Source organism: Callithrix jacchus, chromosome 4 (genome assembly GCF_049354715.1).
Source record: "Callithrix jacchus isolate 240 chromosome 4, calJac240_pri, whole genome shotgun sequence".
Lineage (NCBI taxonomy): Eukaryota > Metazoa > Chordata > Mammalia > Primates > Cebidae > Callithrix > Callithrix jacchus.
The window spans coordinates 19786929-19801202 of record NC_133505.1 but is presented as its reverse complement, the minus strand read 5'-3'; the positions used below and the strand labels follow the sequence as shown (position 1 = coordinate 19801202).

Here is a 14274-nt window from a genome sequence, read left to right as displayed (position 1 = left end):
CAATAGCAACTTCAGGTTGTGTCCCTTGCTCTCATACTCAGCAGCAGAGTAAATACTTATTAAATGTTTAGCGTGTGACAAAAATCCTAGGTAGGGTTATGTAAGAATACCTAAGGAAATTTCCTCCATTTTATGGACGGGAAAGCTGGCTTAAACAACTTGTCCCAAACCACAAAAGCTGGTGAGTGAAAAAATGGGGATATGTTGGACTCTAGGATTCATGCACTGAGCAGTTATAGGATGCTTCTTATTGGAGAAAGAAGTTGTTAGGGAAAAAAATAAGCAGAAAATTAAGTCTTCTTAAATTATTTTGGCTTATTATTTGAAGTACCTTATATACTGTGAATTTTCAGGCTGGAGCCAGTAGTTAGCACTGTTGAAACCAGTGACACTGAACCCCTAGGAAATCCCCCATCTCTATTAACCCAGTTAACTTTTTCATTTTTAAAATTATTATTATTATTATTATTATTTAAGAGGGAGTCTCTGTCACCCAGGCTGGAGTACAATGGCATGGTCTTGGCTCACTACAACCTCTGCCTCCTGGGTTCAAGCAATTCTCCTGCCTTAGCCTCCTGAGTAGCTGGGATTACAGGCATGCACCATCACACCCAGCTAATTTTTGTATTTTTAGTATAGACAAGGTTTCACTGTGTTGGTCAGGCTGGTCTCAAACTCCTGACCTCATGATCTGCTCACCTTGTATTCCCAGAGTGCTGGGATTATAGGCATGAGCCAGTGCATCTGGCCTCCAGTTAACCTTTTTCAAAAGGTCATTGTTCATGGATAAGAAATGAGTTTCAGTACTTCAAGAAAAAATTCCAGGAATATTGATTACAAAATTAGAAAATATTCTTTTAATTCTTTTCCTTAGAATTATTTGCTTGATTTATTCTATAAAATTCCATAATTAATTTAAGAAGACCAGCATAGAGCTTTTTGAGGCAAATTTATCTTAGAATGTCAACTACTGAAGGAAGATATTCTTGATGAGATAGGATGCTTTTCTGTATCCTAGTCCAGACTTGACTTCTAAAAGCAGATCATCTTGGCCTTTTATGTCAGGATCAGGGGCAAATGTTGAGAAGAAGATTAGACAAGAGATTCAAAGAACAAATTTCATTCATCTGATGCCCAGAAATTACCTTGTGGGTCCTCTAATTTTTCAGGAAAAGTTTCATTGCATGATAGTTTTTCAATTGGTTTAATTATGCTTTCTTCTAAAGGGAAGGCAGATGGAAAGAAAGAATAATAGGAGAATGTTTTAGGAAAAGCAGAGAAAAATGGATTAGATGATTCATGAAAAGACCCAGCAAGAACCCCTAAAAATGCAAAAATGTCCCCATGTGCTGTCACGGCATTTATTTGATGCCAACTGGATATTCCCTTGAGACTCAAAGTTGTTCTACTGTCATTTAATTGATTTTGTATAACTGGTTGGTTCAGTGAATATTATTTTTATGTATCTGAGGAAAAAATAAGTAAATTACACTGTTGAAGTGTATGACACCTCAGCAACATTAAATAGATAAGCTGAGTTTTAAAGTATCTGGAAAACCTGTAAAAAGTCCAAATGTATTGATCTCACATCAGAATATCTCATAAACTACTCACTCATTATAATGGTAATTGTCAAACTTTTTTGATCCAATATCACCTACGTTAAAAAACAAACTACCTTTTCACACACTTCTAAGCTAATATTTAAAATTTTTAATCATAAGTTTAACAGTTGCAAAGGATGTTATTTCTGACATATTGTAACTACAGGCATTTAAAAAATAAAACTACTAGTGATTTTATGCCCTTCAATAGTGTCATAAAAATACAAGAACAAGTTCCTTTTTGACACTTGGATATTTCACATTAATTCCTTTTTCCCCTAAAATTATGTTTTTATTTAAACCTCAGCTTCAAAATTTGATCCAAATGTAATCTTAAGCTTAAAAATCTTAAAATTGGTCACTCTAACATGTGTAAATTAATTTTTTAAAAATTTCTTGTAACCATAAAGATATTAAAATACACAGTTATAATGATTAATTGTATATAATTAATCAAGATATATATTTTGATTACTAAACATAAAAATTAAGTTTTCTGGAAACACGTCTATCTCTTAATGAGAAAGATGGAACTTTTTTCAAGTAGTTCATGTATCAACAAATGAATATTTGTTGCTGGAATCACAGCATCAGGGCTATTTCCTCTTCTTTTTTCTTCCTTTTTGGAAACAGAAGTGCGAAGAAATCTTGCTAATAGAAACAGTTGGGAACAAAAGGGGTTTTGTGATAGCTTCACCACTCTATTCTTCAAACACTCTTCAAAGTTATAGATGAAAATTCATATACTGATCTCATAAAAAACAATTAAATATATTTTTTTAAATTACCTGTCAGCTAACAACTCAGGTCCTCCTTCAATTTTTTAAATGCTGAGAACTGTTAAGACTCCCTGACTTTAAAAAAGATCTGTTCTTCAGTCATCAAATCATAGTTACTTTCTCAACGGTGACCACAACATAGCAGAATTTCCATTTCCTTGGCACCCCAGATATTTTTACATTTTGGAGAAAAAGAAAACACACCATGGCGGCCAGTGAAAAGTCATCTTTTCTTTTGTAAAGGAGGAGGATAGAGACTCTGCCAGGGCAGATCCATTTCAGCAAAGATTCAGATGGAGGTTGAGAATTCCCTTAAAACTATCTATACTCAAGTATCAGTGGGAAAACCTTTTTTTTTATTATTATACTTTTTAATATATAGAGACATGGTTTTGCCATGTTGGCCAGGCTGATCTTGAACTCCTGGGCTCAAGGGACCTGCCCGCTTCTGCCTCCCAAAGTGCTGGGATTACAGGCATAAGCCACCATGCCCACCCAGCTGAAAATAGCTCTATTGAAGAGGCAGTGTTAAACTCCATGACTGCTCCAGCAGAGCAGGGCTCCGCCTAGGCAGAGAGTTGCAGAAAACCTTTGCATATTCCCCAGGTCCACATGTATCTTGGTTGGAAGAGCACTGCAATATATTTAAAAGTAGACATCTATAAAGGAAAACCATGTATATGTACATTTTGTATTCTTGCGTTACCTGCATTGCTCCTTTTGAAAGCAAGTTCTTCCCTGACAGGTCCCAGTGACTTAGGGAATAACTGATTGCTCCACGTGTGGGGGTTTATTTCCTTTCCACTGGCTATCAAGGACACATTCTTGGGATTCACACCTGAGAAGAACAAAGCAGCCACTTCGAAGGTCAGAGTGGATCATAACCTTGAAGGAAACATGTAATACATTCAAAGACTAGAAATACCTTGGACAGGAGAACGGAAATAAATTTAGGTGAAAATGTAGCAGATACTTGCTTTCTGATGAACACTAACGTGATCCCAAGCCCTTGGCACAGCCACCTGGAATGCTGACAGTACTTTATAAGCATTTATAAGTAGAAATGTTTTCTATACTGTAATAACATTTGATGTTCTTGCTAAGTTCTTGTAGAAACTGAGGTGGCACAATTTTTCTGCAACAACATGACTTTTTTTTTTTGAGACAGGGTCTCTCTCTCTCTCTCTCTCTCTCTCTCTCTCTCTCTCTCTCTCTCTCTTTGTCATCAGGCTTGAGTGCAGTGGTGTGATCTCAGCTTACCGCAGCCTCCACCTCCTGGGTTCAAGTGATTCTCCTGCCTCAACCTCCTGAGTAGCTGAGATTACAGGTGCCCACCACCATGCCTGGCTAATTTTTATATTTTTAGTAGAGAGGAGGTTTCGCCATGTTGGCCAGGCTGGTCTCAAACTCCTGGCCTCAAGTGAGCCATTTGCCTCGGCCTCCCAAAGTGCTGAGATTACAGGCATGAGCCACCACACCTGACCCAACATGACATTTTCATGTCACTTGTTTTGAGCATATACTCTTGGCCTAACCCATGGTGTAGCAGGGAAAACAGACATGTGACTAAGAACTCAGGCAAACCTCTGAGGTTCGGAGGTATGAAGCTCCGTCTGTAGTGCTTATTTGTATGTGAGATACAGTAAAATGGAAACAGTTTATTCCCTGTACACCAGAAAGAAGGCATTGGAAATGTACTTGGAAAGGGACACTTTAAATGATGATGTTCTGAAATCTGTGAAATGTCCATTCAGCCTTGGGCTGTGGTACTGGTGGTCAAAGGAAGTTGTTTCAACCTATTCTTGAGAGACTTGAAAACTTCTTGAGCTTGTTTTGTTTTCACTGATAATGAAATTAGGTGAACTTGCAGTCTATGCCTTTAGGTCATTCATGGAGAATTTTCTTTATCTAGTGTAGAAATCATCACTGAGGACTCCACTGATTTAAGAAGTTAAAACTGTCTCCAGGCAGTTGAGCTTTTGCTTTTCACAAGCCAAATTCCTTAGAAAGGCTTCATGTTTATGAGATATATAATAATATTCCTTATTTTGAAACCAGAAATACTGAGCTTCAAAAGTTCTCTAAGGAAACACTTCATCAGGCAAATAATTTCCCTTTCTTATAGGATATAATTTCCCTAATAAAACACCTACAAATCGAACTATAATAGGCAACTACTGGCTGGGTGTGGTGGCTCATACCTGTAATCCCAACACTTTGGGAGGCCAAGGCGGGCGGATCATGAGGTCGAGACCACCCTGGCCAACACAGTGATACGTCATCTCTACTAAAAATACAAAAATTAGCCAAGCAAGGTGGCACGTGTCTGTAGTCCGAGCTACTCGGGAGGCTGAGACAGAAGAATCGCTTGAACCTGGGAGATGGAGGCTGTGGTGAGCCCAGATCACGCCACTGCACCCCAGCCTGGGCATCACAACGAGACTCTCTCAAAACAAACAAACAAATCATCTTTAGGCTGGGTATGGTGGCTCATACCTGTAATCCCAGCACTTTGGGAGACTGAGGCAGGTGTATCACCTGAGGTCAGGAGTTCGAGACAAGCCTGGCCAACATGGCAAGACCCTATTTCTACTAAAAGAATACAAAAAAAAAAAAAAAAATTAGCTGGGCGTGGTGGTGCCTGCCTATAATTCCAGCTACTCCAGAGGCTGATGCACGCAAATCACTTCAACCCAGGACATATAAATTGCAGTGAGCCTAGATTCCGCCACTGCATTCCAGCCTGGGCTACAGAGCAAGACTCTGTCTCAAAAAAAATATATATAAATCTGCACCCAAAAGGGAAGTGCAAGATGGGGGTAAAACATTAAAAATTTGTGTGAACACAGTTCTCAGAACTGTAGTTCAACAAAGAATGAGTTCTGAATATTTAAATGATGTTTTAAATCCAGTTAGCCTTGGCAATATTCCTAAATAGGTTTTTTTTTTTTTTCAAGTAAAAAATATTTTTTTTTTTTTGAGAGAGTCCTGCTCTGTCACCAGGCTTGAGTGCAGTGGTGCAATCCCAGCTCACTGCAACCTCTGCCTTCTGGGTTCAATCTATTCTCCAGCCTCAGCCTCCCTAGTAGCTGGGACTACAGGCGTGCACCACCATGCCCAGCTAATTTTTTTTGCTTTTTAGTAGCTATGGGGTTTCACCATGTTGGCCAGGATGGTCTCATGATTTGCCCACCTCTGCCTCCCAAAGTGCTGGGATTACAGGCATGAGCCCCTGCACCCAGTCACTCAAGTAAATATTTTTTTTTTTTTTTTTTTTGAGACAGAGTTTCGCTCTTGTAACCCAGGCTGGAGTGCAATGGCGCGATCTCAGCTCACCGCTACCTCCGCCTCCTGGGTTCAGGCAATTCTCCTGCCTCAGCCTCCTGAGTAGCCGGGATTACAGGCACGCGCCACCATGCCCAGCTAATTTTTTGTATTTTTAGTAGAGACGGGGTTTTACCATGTTGACCAGGATGGTCTCGATCTCTTGACCTCGTGATCCACCTGCCTTGGCCTCCCAAAGTGCTGGGATTACAGGCTTGAGCCACCACGCCCGGCCTCAAGTAAATATTTTAAAGTAAAAGGTAAGTAAGCAATTGAAGATAACTAGTTTAATTCAAGGTCTATTTAAGATGAAGATTGCAATTTTGTTGGAAATAGATATATTCTAGAATTTTGTTATTTATCAGTTTATAAGTTGTCATTACCTCCTACACACTAAACACTGTTAGGAGGAAGCATAAATTAATATAATTTGATATTATAATGATAGATATCATTATATGATGATAATTCCTTGCCTCAAACGGAATAAAAAAGGTCAGTAGCAAATATTTACTGAGCACCCACCAGTGCCAGGCAGTTTGTGTGGCACTGGAGAAAAAGTGGCAAACAAAATAGATCAATTTCTATTCTTTGGTGCTTATAATCTACTGAGAAGGGAGGCATTTTTAGTTATAACTAAGTAAATACATCATGAGCAGTGTTCGTAATGTTTAGAAGAAGCTGGGGTGGAGGGGGCAAATTAACAGAAGCAATTCAGCCAGTCTTTCTTTCAAATAGGCAATTTTAAGCTGAAATGTGAGTCATGATTAACCCATTTATGTCTGAGGCAGCATTTTTCTGAATTTTTGCAATCAGACCTTGGCGATGAACTTGAGCAGTAGGATATAAACCCACATGCTGAAGGTTCCAATAATGGAACACTAGGCATAAATGTGTTTTAAGGGGTGGGGAGGTGTGATCCTTGGAGAGGCAACAGTTTGGGCTGAGGACTTTAATGGGAAAGAACTCAGAGATGGCCAGCAAGGATGCAGCAAGAACACAGGGTGGTATAAAATGAGTCTGGAGAGTGGAGGAGGGACAGGCCATAAAGAATTTTGTATGCTGTGTTAAGAGAGTGAAAATGCAATAGCAGATGCTAATGTAGAAATGACACAGGGCATTGAATAAACAGGGTAGAAGGAAAGATGGTAAATAATGAATGGGAAGAGAGAAGCATCCACAGATCAGTTTCAGAAGTGCTGTGGAGGCTGGGTGCAGTGGCCCATGCCTGTAATCCCAGCACTTTGGGAGGCTGAGGTGGGCAGATCGCCTGAGGTCAGAAGTTCAAGACCAGCCTGGTCAACATGGTAAAACCTCATCTGTACTAAAATACAAAATACAGGTGCATGGTGGCATGCACCTGTAGCCCCAGCTACTTGGGAGGCTGAGGCAGGAGAATCACTTAAACCTGGGAGGCAGAGGTTGCAGTGAGTCGAGAAGGTACCACTGTACTCTAGCCTGGGTGACAGAGTGAGACTCTGTCTCAAAAAAAAAAAAAAAAAAAAAAATTAGCCAGACGGGTGGCAGGCGCCTATAATCCCAGCTACTCAGGAGGTAGAGGCATGATACTCTCATGCCTGGGAGGTGGAGGTTGCAGTGAGCCAAGTTGCGCCACTGTACTTCAGCTTGGGCAACAGCAAGACTCTTGTTTGGGAAAAAAAAGTGCTATGGAGTGAGCTACTCTTCTGGCCAGCAGTGGTGGGTGGCATCAATTCATGCTCAGAGTCCTGGCTCTAGAAAGCAGGGAGTGAGACCAGAGGGCACCACTGAGAGATCATTAGCATTTCCACTGCCTACTCTTTGCAACTACTTTGTGATAATTTTTTTTTCGAGTATAATTCGCTTTTTAATTAGAACGAAGTGTGTAAATGACAGAATACCACCACCCTGCGCAGATGGCGGCCACAGAATAAGCATCGAATTCATTCTGCCCAAGAAAGGCGGGGGAGAGAGGACACAGCAAGACGTGAGCTGGCAGTCCCCGCCCCCTTGGTCCTGCCAGTGATAGCACCGACTGTCGGCCTGCACACGCCTCTTGAACGGTAAGCAGAGATCAAAAGCACAGCAGCAGTAATACTGGGTAAGTCCTTCCTTGCGTAAAATATCTGAATTAATTTATTGAAGGTATCAAAAATATACCCTGTAAACCAATACATATCTACATCTGCCTTTCCTTCCCACCGCTGCGGCAACGATGTCTGAAAAGAAGTCCAGTCCTTGCAGTAGCCCTTTGCCCCAGGCCGCATCCGGCCCTTCTGTCCGCCCACCTGGCCTGATGTGGTTTCCAGCGATCTCGTTGGCTGGGGCAGCCTGTGGGGACCGGAACGAGTGCACTGGGGACTGGACAGGGCCTGCGTCTGTCTGTCCAGAGCACGAAGTGGGATGAGAGGCGGAGGGAGGGTGCGGGGGCTGCGAGCTCAGCTTAGACTTTGGTTCCAAATGCATTCGGGGGAGGCAGTGGCATGGAGGTGCATGGTCGTGCTGCTTTGGGTCCCTGGCCACCCCGGCTGCCTGTGTGTGGCTGCCACACGCCTGCCGTGTCCCCTCCCCGGCCCCTTCCCCTCCCTTCTCGAGCACCAGGTAAACATCCCTTGAGTAAGGTCACTGCACAGGGCCAGCCCGGGGCGGGAGTCTTAGTTAAGGCTTCAGACAGGCAAGGATGCCGGCTCGGGATGGACAGATGGACAGAGGCGCAGGCAGATTCGGGGGCTCCTTCCTCGGTGGGGCGAGTCGGCAGCCACCCGACTCCTGCGAGGCTGTTCCTGTGGCTCGCTGGGACCCGACACTGCCCATCTCCCCATTCGGAGTCACTCGCTGTCAGAGTGTCTCGTACTGCAAGCAGAGCAGTGGCTTCGGCTCCTCATCCCAGGCGTGGTGGGGGCCAGCGAGGGGCCCGCTGCCCCAGGGGAGGCCCGGCGGGGGTGGGGAGGCCATGACACCCGCCTGCAGCTGCATGATCGGGGGTTGTAGGGGAACGGCATGGAACCTGCGGATGAGGGCCGGTCCTCCCACACGCAGTTGGCGAGTGGTGTCCGGCGGTTGCAGTCTCCCTCCGCGTACGCTGAGGAGACGGAGGGTGGCCAGTCCCCAGATGCCAGGCCTGGGGCTGGGGACTTGGCCTTTCGGCTGCTGGGTCTGCCGGAGACCTTGGCCTTCCTGCCACTGCCTGGTCCGGTGATGGCGGGCATGTTGAAGATCTCCGTCCCAGGCTGGCCGATATTGTATTCGGGCTCGTTCCGATTGTGGGTGTTCAGCTTCTTGTTGATCTGCTTCTTGGACTTGACCATGGCAGAGCTGCTCTCGGTCAGCTTGCTGAAGAAGGCTGGCGGCTGGCCGGTGCTGCCTGGAGACTTGGAACCCATCCTGCTGGGCTCCGTGTGCTCCCCATCCCGATACAGCAGCTGGTACACAGCGCTCCAGGGGTGCCCTGGCTCCCTCATGCCCTCCAGTGGCGACACAGGTTCAATACCGTCCTCACCGCCACCCAAGACCGACATCTTGCTTGTACTTTGTGATAATTAAAGTCCCTAAGGCTTACAGAGTGAGCTGATAGATGATACAGTCCCATTGTAAGTTACATAAAACAGAATCTCAAAGTCTTGCTTCAACTACACAGCCAGTCAGTAGCAGGTCAATAACTATGACTCTTTTTTTTTTTTTTTTTTTTTTTTTTGAGACGGAGTTTCGCCCTTGTTACCCAGGCTGGAGTGCAATGGTGCGATCTCGGCTCACCGCAACCTCCGCCTCCTGGGTTCAGGCAATTCTCCTGCCTCAGCCTCCCGAGTAGGTGGGATTACAGGCACGTGCCACCATGCCCAGCTAATTTTTTTGCATTTTTAGTAGAGACGGGGTTTCACCATGTTGACCAGGATGGTCTCGATCTGTTGACCTCGTGATCCACCCGCCTCGGCCTCCCAAAGTGCTGGGATTACAGGCTTGAGCCACCGCGCCCGGCCTAACTATGACTCTTATGTCTCTTTCCTTGAAGGCCAGTGTCACATATCTGCCAATCCTTGTAGTATAATGTCATGCTGCCCTGCAATTATATGTACATTTCTAGAGCTCCTGTAATCCTAAAGATTGATGCTTTATAAGACCTTTTATACTTGAACCCAGAAGGCATAGGTTGCATTGAGCCGAGATCATGCCATTGCACTCCAGCCTGGACAACAAGCTAAACTCTGTCTCAAAAAATAAAAATTAAAGAAGTTTTATTTTTAGGTTTTAGGGTAAAGAGAGGGCCCCCAAAGATACAGTTTTTTTGTTGTTTTGTATTTTTGAGATGGAGTCTTGCTCTGTCACCCAGGCTGGAGTGCAGTGGTGCAATCTTGGCTCACTGCAACCTCTGCCTCCTGGGTTCAAGCGATTCTCCTGCCTGACACTCCCAAGTAGCTGGGATTACAGGCACGTGCCACTATGCCCACCTAATTTTTGTATTTTTAGTAAAGATGGGGTTTCATCATGTTGGCCAGTTTGGTCTCAAACTCCTAACCTCAGGTGATCCACCCACCTTGGCCTCCCAAAATGCTGGGATTACAGGTGTGAGCCACTGCACCTGGCCCAGATATTAGTATTTTTCATTCCTAAAGATACTCAATTACAAAAATAACTTGGATCATAAATAAATGTCAAGGATTGCTTCTTTTATTTTTATTTTTTGAGACAGAGTTTCGCTTGTTGTCCAGGCTGGAGTGCAATGGCACGATCTCCGCTCAATGCAACCTCTGCCTTCTGGGTTCAAGTGATTCTCCTGCCTCAGCCTCCCAAGTAGCTGGGATTATAGGTGTTTGCCACCATGCCCAGCTAATTTTTTATATTTTTAGTAGAGAAGGGGTTTCATTTGTTGGCCTGGCTGGTCTCGAACTCCTGACCTCAGGTGATCCACCAGCCTTGGCCTCCCAAACTGCTGGGATTACAGGCATGAGCGACTGTGCCCAGCCAAAGATTGCTTCTTATTTGAGTTTCTATCCTCTGCGTAGCTGCTGGTTCACAACAGGTGCTCGTTCAAGTGACTGAACTGAGCCCAGTTCTAGTTTTAAATCTCAGGACGGATCCTCTTGAAAACAATGAAGCCAACAAGTGACAGTAAGGCTCAAGTTTCTATTCCAAACAATTATTTGTAATTGAGTCTAAATTTGTAATTTTTTTTTTTTTTGAGATGGAGTCTCACTCTGTCACCCAGGTGGCACAATCTCAGCTCAGTGCAACCTCTGCCTCCCAAGTTCAAGCAATTCTCCTTCCCTCAGCCTCCCAAATAGCTGGGATTACAGGCACCTGCCACCATACCCAGCTAATTTTTGTATTTTTAGTAGAGACGAGGTTTCACCACGTTGGCCAGGCTGGTCTTGAAGTCCTGACCTCAGGTGATCCAGCTGCCTCAGCCTCCCAAAGTGCTGGGATTATAGGTGTAAGCCACTGCGCCTGGCCCTTAGTGATTAGACTTTTTACTTCACTGCTGTCCTTTCTTCAGATATTCTAAGACACTTTAACCTGACCTATCTGTATTCCAGCTAGCAGTAAACATTTTCTTTGCTCCACTTACCTGGAAGATATCTTGATTGTTTCAAGTAGTACTGTTTAGAGGCTGGAGCAGTTGACAATTCGGAATCAGACTTTAGGGAAATAGCAGCAGGTAAGCTCTTGTTTTCCCCTAGCAAGTGGTTGGAGCCCGAGGGTGCCAGCTCTGGAGGCCTTGAAAGCCAATGAAAGGTAGCATTACAGCATGAACAACGAGAAGTTCTCCCCCACCCTCTGCACAGCTCTCTACGCCAGTCAATCTGACCTCACATAAATGGTTTCCATTGGAGTCTTTTGGCTAACCGACAACTTCCCCTCCACCCCCGTAGATATTAGATCATGCACAGAATCATTTCTGATACCAGACAATAAGTGACAGGAAGCTTTATAACTGAGCGGCAATTTACTTATATGTAATATGTTTCTAACTGTCCTGCAGCTGCTGCAGCTGGATCCATAATGTGGGAAGTTGGCATGTTGAGAGGGAAATAATAGCCATCTTCAACTGTTGACTAAAATAATTTCAATCAATGAGGTTGTTTGGAGCCTGAAATAAACTGGTTTGGATGGCCTAAAAAAACAGAAGTGGGAAACGAAGTGCTTGAAAAACTCCCATACAGGCTGGGCACAGAGGCTCATCCCTATAATCCCAGCAGTTTGGCAGGCCAAGGTGGATGGATCACAAGATCAGGAGTTTGAGATCAGTTTGACCAACATGGTGAAAACCTGTCTCTACTGAAAATACAAAAATTGGCCGGTCGTGGTGGCCCATGCCTGTGGTCCCAGCTACTTGGGAGGCTGAAGCAGGAGAATCGCTAGAACCCAGGAGGCAGAGGTTGCCGTGAGCCAAGATCACGCCACTACACTCCAGCATGGGTGACAGACCGAAATTCTGTCTCAAAAAAAAAAAAAAAAAAAAAAAGAATAGAAAAGCTCCCATATAAGATTTCTAATTTCTCTAGTGTCAGGTACAGAAAATAGGTATTTGTGGAGATGTGCCTGTGTCTCAGTTGGCAGAACAGACTTATGCAGTGGCTAAGCACCTAGCTAGCTGTTGGGTGGTGTCAGTACTAAGACTGACTCTGCCCATCAGTCCCTGCCTCCCACAGTCCTGTTTCTGTGTTGGAACTGAGGACTTTCTGCTTCGAGGCTTAGTTCTGTCTCATTCCTGAGGCCTTTTTGACCAGGCAGCAGTGTGTGTGGCAGCCATTGCTACCAAAAGGGGAGGCTGGAACTTGTTTTGCTCCCTGTCTGGGTGCGTCACAATGAGCCCTCCATGACTGACCTCCCCACCACCCTCCGACTGGGCAGCTTCCTTGCTGGGGCCTGAATGTACTGTCCAACTTCCATCACTTGTTAACTTCAAGCATTCGTGGTTTCCACCCAGAAATTCGTGCTACCATACCCTACTCACCAAGTCGATCCCCTTCGAAATGGACACTCCCTTGGGTGGCCCTTCGAACTGCTAGCCACCTGTTTGGGGGCAGTTCCAGGCACAGGTACATCTGCCCACCATTTTTGGCATCTTTCCCTTCCCAAGCCCACTACTGTTATATCACTCACTGAAATTCTACTCATTCTCGCCAGGCATAGTGGCTCATACCTGTAATCACAGCACTTTGGGAGGCCAAGGAGGGCAGATCACCTGAGGTTGGGAGTTCGAGACCAGCCTGACCAACATGGATAAACCCTGTCTCTGCTAAAAATACAAAATTAGCTGGGTGTGGTGGTGCACGCCAGTAATCCCAGCTACTCAGGAGGCTGAGGCTGGAGAATTGCTTGAACTCGGGAGGCGGAGGTTGCGGTGAGCTGATATTATGCCATTGTACTCCAGCCTGGGCAACAAGAATGAAACTCCATCTCAAAAAAAAAAGAAAAGCAAAGAAAGAAATTCTACCCATTTTCAAAACTGCTCACTCTAAAAAGACTTTTCTCTCCTCATCAGAGGGATTTCTGCCCAGAGACAAAATACCCAGGGCTTCTTGCAGCTCCGTCACTGGTGGCACTAAATACACACATATGTCATGTGATATAATCCTCTGGAGGTCTTATTCTGTTGGTATATATTTGATGAGTTGAGGAGAGGCTTAATACCAACTAGGTGTTTAGTAAACACCTACTGAATATAAATACAAGTATAAATGTAAGTATAAATATCTTGCTTTTGTTCACTTTTTTTTTTTGAGATGGAGTTTCACTCTTGTTACCTAGGCTGGAGTGCAATGGCGCGATCTCGGCTCACCGCAACCTCCGCCTCCTGGGTTCAGGCAATTCTTCTGCCTCAGCCTCCTGAGCAGCTGGGATTACAGGCACGCGCCACTATGCGCAGCTAATTTTTTGTATTTTTTAGTAGAGACGGGGTTTCACCATGTTGACCAGGATGGTCTCGATCTCTTGACCTCGTGATCCACCCGCTTCGGACTCCCAAAGTGTTGGGATTACAGGCGTGAGCCACTGCGCCCGGCGCCTTTGTTCACTTTTAAGAAGACCAGGCATGGTGGCTCATGCCTGTAATTCCAGCATGATTCTAAGTTTCCAGAATCCCTCACCAGAGGCAGATGCTGGCACTAGGCTTCCTGGACAGCCTGCAGAACCATGCGCCAACACATTCTTTACAGCAGTGCAAAAACGAACTGACACACTCTCTCTCTACACACACACACACACACACACACACACACACACACCACTCATCTGTTAATACTGAGAATTGTTACCATGAGAAGATTCTTACCTTTTCAGAGGTATGCGAAAAGATCTGTATTTTGTGGAAGAAACCAATATTAAGCAAACGTTTTTCTTTTTTTTTTTAAGATGGAGTCTCACTTTGTTGCCCAGGCTGGAGTGCAGTGCTGCAATCTCAGCTCACTGCAACAATCACCTCCAAGGTTCAAGCAATTCTCATGGCTCAGCTTCCTGAGTAGCTGGGATTACAGGCGTGCACCACCATGCCCAGCTAATTTTTATATTTTTAATAGAGACAGGGTTTTGTCATGTTGGCCAGGCTGGTTTCGAACTCCTGGCTTCCAGTGATCCACTCGCCTCAATCT

General features: G+C 44.6%; 2 protein-coding genes across 36 annotated transcripts in view; one reads left to right on the top strand and one right to left on the bottom strand.

Moving 5' to 3' along the window:
* Positions 1-14274, bottom strand: part of MAK (male germ cell associated kinase) — a 63851-nt gene that overhangs the window by 8956 nt on the left and 40621 nt on the right. For 7 of the 17 annotated variants that reach the window (XM_035294941.3, XM_035294948.3, XM_035294942.3 and 4 more), the window contains 3 exons: positions 11250-11398; positions 3090-3221; positions 1146-1220 (listed from right to left, as the gene is read on the bottom strand). In XM_035294941.3, the coding sequence (XP_035150832.1) occupies positions 1146-1220; positions 3090-3221; positions 11250-11398 (356 nt within the window). Of the gene's footprint in view, positions 1-1145; positions 2256-3089; positions 3222-11249; positions 11399-14274 lie in introns of those variants that run through there. The other 10 variants (XM_078368378.1, XM_078368385.1, XM_078368382.1 and 7 more) reach the window with 4 other exon arrangements.
* LOC144582037 (C-terminal-binding protein 1-like) overlaps positions 7705-14274 on the top strand; it is a 73383-nt gene continuing 66813 nt past the window's right edge. For all 19 annotated transcript variants that reach the window (XM_078368406.1, XM_078368405.1, XM_078368402.1 and 16 more), the window contains exon 1: positions 7705-7749. The gene's annotated coding sequence lies outside the window, so the exon portion shown is untranslated. The remainder of the gene's footprint in view (positions 7750-14274) is intronic.